General features: G+C 28.4%; 1 protein-coding gene across 3 annotated transcripts in view; it reads left to right on the forward strand.

The window, feature by feature from the left end:
• Positions 1–6268, forward strand: part of zip (myosin heavy chain 10) — a 31302-nt gene that overhangs the window by 21705 nt on the left and 3329 nt on the right. For 2 of the 3 annotated variants that reach the window (XM_017905166.1, XM_017905168.1), the window contains 3 exons: positions 3–272; positions 1110–2530; positions 3802–3908. In XM_017905166.1, the coding sequence (XP_017760655.1) occupies positions 3–272; positions 1110–2530; positions 3802–3908 (1798 nt within the window). Of the gene's footprint in view, positions 1–2; positions 273–1109; positions 2531–3801; positions 3909–3967; positions 4568–6268 lie in introns of those variants that run through there. The other variant, XM_017905167.1, reaches the window with a different exon arrangement.

Raw genomic sequence — 6268 nt, forward strand, 5'->3', positions numbered from 1 at the left:
AGGTTTTGGGCTTAAATCTACAACTAGCTGAAGCAAAGAAAAAGGCTGAAGAAGAATCTGAAGCTGCTGCAGCATTGGAAGAAGCTAGGAAGAGATGTATGAAAGATATTGAAGCACTTCAAAGACAAGTTGAAGAATTACAAGCCGCAAATGATAAATTAGACAAATCAAAGAAAAAAGTTCAAGCAGAATTAGAAGATAGTATTATTGAGCTTGAAGCGCAAAGAGCAAAGGTGCTGGAATTGGAGAAGAAACAGAAAAATTTCGACAAGGTAACTGCTTGTGTAGCTTTGATTATTTGATTTCTTAGATTTATTGGATTTACAAATTAAAGTATTTCTTAATTTATATTAATTTAATATTAACGTAAATTTTTAGTATTTTAAATTTCAGTTATATTAATTTTGATGAATTACTTGCAAAAACAAATTATTAATATTTATATTATCTTTATTATATTAGTAATTTATTTTTATTAATAATTGTATTCGTTTAATTATTTCGATAGAATAATTATTGTTACTTTTTAATTATATATTAATTTAAGATTAATAGAATTGTTACTTCTTTTTAATTATTAACAATAGTTTGAGGAACTTTCTGTGAGTTTTTCATATAATTATCATTATTAATTAATGATACATAATATTTAATGTAAATAATTTGGTATCCAATAACTAGATAAAAATTGTTTACACTAAATTATTTCTTATTTTTACACAATATTCAATATCTTATGGATCACTTGTGCACAAAATCAAATATATGTAATTTATTATAACGTGAATAATATTTATCATCTATAACACTATAATATTGTATTATATAATATATCATAATGTTATATCACTTTGAAACTATCGTTGTCACAAAAAAAAAGAAAGAAAACACATATATTAAAGTACATAATATGATTGTAAGAATATTTTTTTACATGCTTCTCACAGATTAATTATGGTCCATAAGGTGTTATCAGTAATACAACTTTCATTTACTTTTATCTTGCATTTAAATATATCAAAAATTTAATAAGATTCTAAAGTAAAAGTAGAATTAGCATAATCAGTTTTAAAAATTCTCTTTTTCTTAATATCATTATTATTTTTAAGGTGCTGGCCGAAGAAAAAGCGGTTTCTGAACAATATGCAGAGCAACGTGATGCTGCTGAACGAGAAGCTCGTGAAAAAGAAACTCGTGTCTTATCTTTAACTCGTGAACTTGACGAAATGAATGAAAAAGTTGAAGAACTCGAACGAATTCGCCGAGGTCTCCAATCAGAACTCGATGAACTTGTAAACAACCAAGGAACAGCAGACAAAAATGTACACGAATTAGAAAAAGCAAAACGTGCGCTCGAATCACAATTGGCAGAACAACGTTCACAAGTAGAAGAGTTGGAAGATGAATTACAATTTACGGAAGATGCAAAATTACGTTTAGAAGTAAATATGCAAGCTCTAAGAGCACAGTTTGAACGAGATTTGCAAGCTAAAGAAGAGCAAGCCGAAGAAAAGCGAAGAGGATTAGTGAAGCAGTTACGCGACCTTGAGGCAGAGTTAGAGGATGAAAGAAAACAAAGGGCTGCCGCCATTGCACAACGTAAAAAGATGGAAGCAGATTATAAAGATATCGAACAGCAATTAGAAATGCACAATAAGGTAAAAGAAGATGCACTGAAACAGTTGAAAAAACTTCAAGCCCAAATAAAAGATTGCACCAGAGAAACCGAGGAAGCTAGAGCTGCTAGAGATGAACTTGCCGCAAGTGCTAAAGAAACTGAGAGAAAGGTGAAGAGCTTAGAAGCAGACTTAATGCAGTTAACTGAAGATTATGCTAGTAGTGAACGAGCTAGAAGAGCTGCTGAAAATGAAAGAGACGAATTACAAGAAGAACTCAATAATAATGCTAACAAGGGCACATTGATGTTAGATGAAAAACGTAGATTGGAAGCTAGAATAGCAACATTAGAAGAAGAATTGGAAGAAGAACAATCAAATGCGGAATTGCTAATGGATAGAGCCAGAAAAGCTCAAATAACTATCGAACAACTAACGAATGATTTAACGACTGAAAGATCGACTACACAGAAATTGGAATCGCACAAATTGTTACTAGAAAGACAAAATAAGGAATTAAAAGCAAAACTTACAGAATTGGAAACTGCTCAAAGAGCGAAGACCAAAGCTACAATTCAGCAATTAGAGTCAAAGATTAATAATCTTGATGAGCAATTAGAAACTGAAGCAAAAGAAAGATTTGCACAACAAAAAATTAATAGAAAATTAGAGAAAAAATTGAAGGAATTGAGTTTACAATTAGAGGACGAAAGGAGAAATTCAGACCAATATAAAGAACAAGCAGAAAAAGTAAATGCTAGAATGAAGGCTTTGAAGAGACAGTTGGATGAAGCTGAAGAAGAAATTAGCAGGCATAAAGCAATGAAAAGGAAAGCGCAAAGAGAAATGGATGATATGCTTGAATCTCAAGAAGAATTAACCAGGGAAGTTGCGAATCTTAAAAATAAATTAAGGTAAGTTTTAATTATTTATTTACATTCAATGTGTATTCGTTTCGTTTCATTCTTTTTATATTTTGGCTGTTAAATTCATTTTTTTTCTTTTCTTTTTAATTTTATTCATTTTTAATTTTTTTATTTATTTTTATATGTATATTGTGTATGTAAACGTAAATTCATATGTAGATAAACATATAATATTTACACAAAATAAACATATAATAATTTATAAATTTTTCTTGTATATTTTATTTATACTAAGAGAGATAAATTAAATTTTATGAATAAAAGATTAAAATTCTTTGCCTTTTGCTTACATTATTGGAAATTAGTTTGAAAATGAAAAATTACTATACATATTAAAATATTTAGGCGTCGAGGGAAAAAGAATAGTTCATACCCCACGTGAAAAAAGCGGAAATTCTTCAAGTCTCAAGCATTCCTCGAGTCTTGGTTAGTTTATAAATTAAATTATTTTTAATTATCTAAATTATGTCATCTATAGTTTAGATATATGTCTGAAGTACAAAGTACTCTATTATACTCTTCGCAAATATTTGCGATGCGTTATTTCCATTCTTCCTTATTGTTTTATTTTCTTAAATAATTAAAATTAATAATTTTTGTCACTCATTTATGCATTTTTTGTTTACATTATCTTTGTATTTTTATTTTGCTGGAAGATTTTTTAATTAGTGTTGTTTTGTGTACTTTTTTTTTATTTTTGGTTGTACTGTTAAATTATTTGTTTTATATTATTCATAATTTCAACTCTATATATTTGTGAAGTGTACTTGTACCTTTCATTTATTTATTTTTTTAATTGTACATTTTTTATAGCATTTATTTTTTTATTTATTTAATTAAATTCACCAATCATTCGGTAATTTTTATACCTTGAAGTATACCTTAAGTACGTTATATTTTAAAAACTATTTTTCTGTCTTGCTGATATCATTAATCTTATACCAATTTTTCAATACATTTCTTTACTTACTTTTCGTCGCTTTTTTCTTTCTACACTTTTCAAATATTTTAGAACATAGCAGGAGGCTTTAAAGTAGTTATTTTAAAATGTTTATTGTATTATATTTTTTATTAGTTTTTTAATTTCACGTACATAATTCGTAATTACATGACTGGGAACAGGGTACGACAAGCATCTGTAGATTAAAAAAATATTTGATTTTGGAAATTTGAAAATCATTTTTTTTATTGTTGTAAATTTTATCACTTATCTTAAATAAAAGGATACATGATTGAAGTTGTTTTAAATGTTTTTGCAGACGAGGTGGGCCTCCAATAAGCCTTAGTTCAACGCGCTTGAAACGCGGCTCTGTTCAAACCGGTGGATCCGGAGACGATTCAACGACACAGGATGAAAGCATCGATGGTGAGGAAACTGTCAACTGAACAAGAAAACACACCATTTATTGAACCCTCACAACGCAGGAAACCTATAAAAATATCCAGGTCCAAGAGGTGTGCACAAGATCCGCTTCGACCAAAATACAGTTCGAATCGGAGAACTCGTTTATATGAGTTCAGAAGTCGATTCCAATGCACCCAACGATGCCATTAGATGAGGGCGGCGGCTTTCTTCTGTACATAAGAAACCCGACAGGGCCGTACCAAGTAGTATTTTATCTCCGTTTTTCCAGAACTCCACAGAAAATGACGAATTTTGTCTGAAAAACTTGAAATGAGCTGATCTTTCCTACTTATTTACGAGCTTATTGACATCCTTCATTGTTAATAAGCAAATAGCAAAGGAAGGTTGTACAAGTAAAATTGTATTGAATTTTTTTCAATATGTTCAACGCCTAGGGTATACGCTTACAAAATACGTATGTTGATGCTATAATGCATTAACAGTGCTTGAATGCCATACATTGTACAAGCTTTATATTAGAAATTCTTTGAATTATACCTTACCCCTTGAACATTTTCGTTATTTTGTGTGGAAAATGCTACCATTTTGTCGGGTAAGATTGAGACTAGAAATATATTATTGGGGCTGCATAATCGATAACGAATTAACACCGCATTTAGGCAGCATTAATATCTATTATAATTATATTATAGTTATATTATTATTATTAATTATTATTATTATTATTATTATTATTATTATTATTAATTATTATAACTAGAATTTTTGAAAGGCTGAAACATACTTTCTGTTAATCAAGGTACTTGAAAAAATTATTTTTTTAAAAATATACTATCAGCATTAAAATAAACAAATAGAAAGTAAATTTAATATTTCTGAGGAAATTGATTTTATATTCCAAAGAAGTTTAAGAGCAATTCTGAGAAAGATTAAAGAAAATGAAAATAATCAAAAGCGTTTAAGAAATATGCAAATTTGCATTTATATATACATATATATCTATCTTAAAAGGTAAAGGGTATCTTACTTGGATATCAAATTTTAAAACAAAGAAGAAGTATTATTATTTTTAAGAAAAGTTTTACTTTTTACGTTTCGTTCAAATTTACTAATTTTGCTCTTCATGATTTCTTTTCACATAATCATTGTATAGTCAATTTTTTATTTTCAATTACATTAACTCACCTGTCGGAACGAACCAGAAATCGACGATTGAGATTTATTAATTGGTACTTAGGGCCGATCGTAGATCGAGAGCTTTTTCGTTTCGTATTATTCATTTTTAAGTACATCAAGAAATCCATAAATCAAATCGTTTTACAATACGCATGAATTTATAAGTATAATCGTAATGAGTCAAATGTTTTTTAGAACTATATATATATATATATATATTAAAATTCTTAAACTTTTCAAAGGAATTACTTTAATTCCTCTAGTTGTATTTTTAAGTAGAAAAACAATATTCTAATGAATTTCTTGATGTATTCAAAATTGAATTTTCGAAGATCATAAAATAAAATTGAAGAAAAAAAGGAGAGAAAACAATAATGTTTTTGTATGTGCATTTTTTACATGTGCATTTCTTGTGCATTAGAAAAGGAAACGCATTTTTAACCTCTTTTTGCTAAGATTTAAGCAACGAAAGTGAAATTTAAAGTAAGATTTAAACGTTTACAGAAAAAGTTATATTTCTTAAATGAGGTTTTCGAGAAAGCATCATTCATTAATCATTATTTAAATCAAATCAAATTGCACAGGGTAAATGGTAAAATCCATTTTTGTGCTTATTACCTTGAAATGTTAATCACTGTTTGATCAAGTAAGTATACCCAAAGATGTTTACAACTTCGAACTAAAGACAAAAGGAGGTTAATGGGCGATCATATGTATTACTCATACATATGTATACATATACAGAGTATTTTATAAAGTATGGGGCATTTGGCAAACAATTTTTTGTGCCAAAAATATTTTTCTCAAAGATTTAGGATTATTTCATTCTCTCATGAAAAATCAAAATTGATTGTATGGATTAAAAATTTTCACGTACATACACATCAAAGGTATGTACTTTTTTTTATGATAAAGATACCTAATGTGAAACATGTACTACCAATATTAGAAGATTAGAAGAAACTAAGTAACTTTATAACTATTGAATTTGTAGGAATAAAAGAACTTTTTATACATTTTTTGGTACAAAAAATATTGTTTCCTGGGTGTAACATGCTTTATTGTACACTCTTTATATTTATACATATACACACACACCCACACACATATGCACACACACCCACACACATATGCACACACACCCACACACATATGCACACACACCCACACACATATGCACACAC

Source organism: Eufriesea mexicana, unplaced genomic scaffold (genome assembly GCF_001483705.2).
Source record: "Eufriesea mexicana isolate 0111107269 unplaced genomic scaffold, ASM148370v2 scaffold3677, whole genome shotgun sequence".
NCBI classification, from domain to species: domain Eukaryota; kingdom Metazoa; phylum Arthropoda; class Insecta; order Hymenoptera; family Apidae; genus Eufriesea; species Eufriesea mexicana.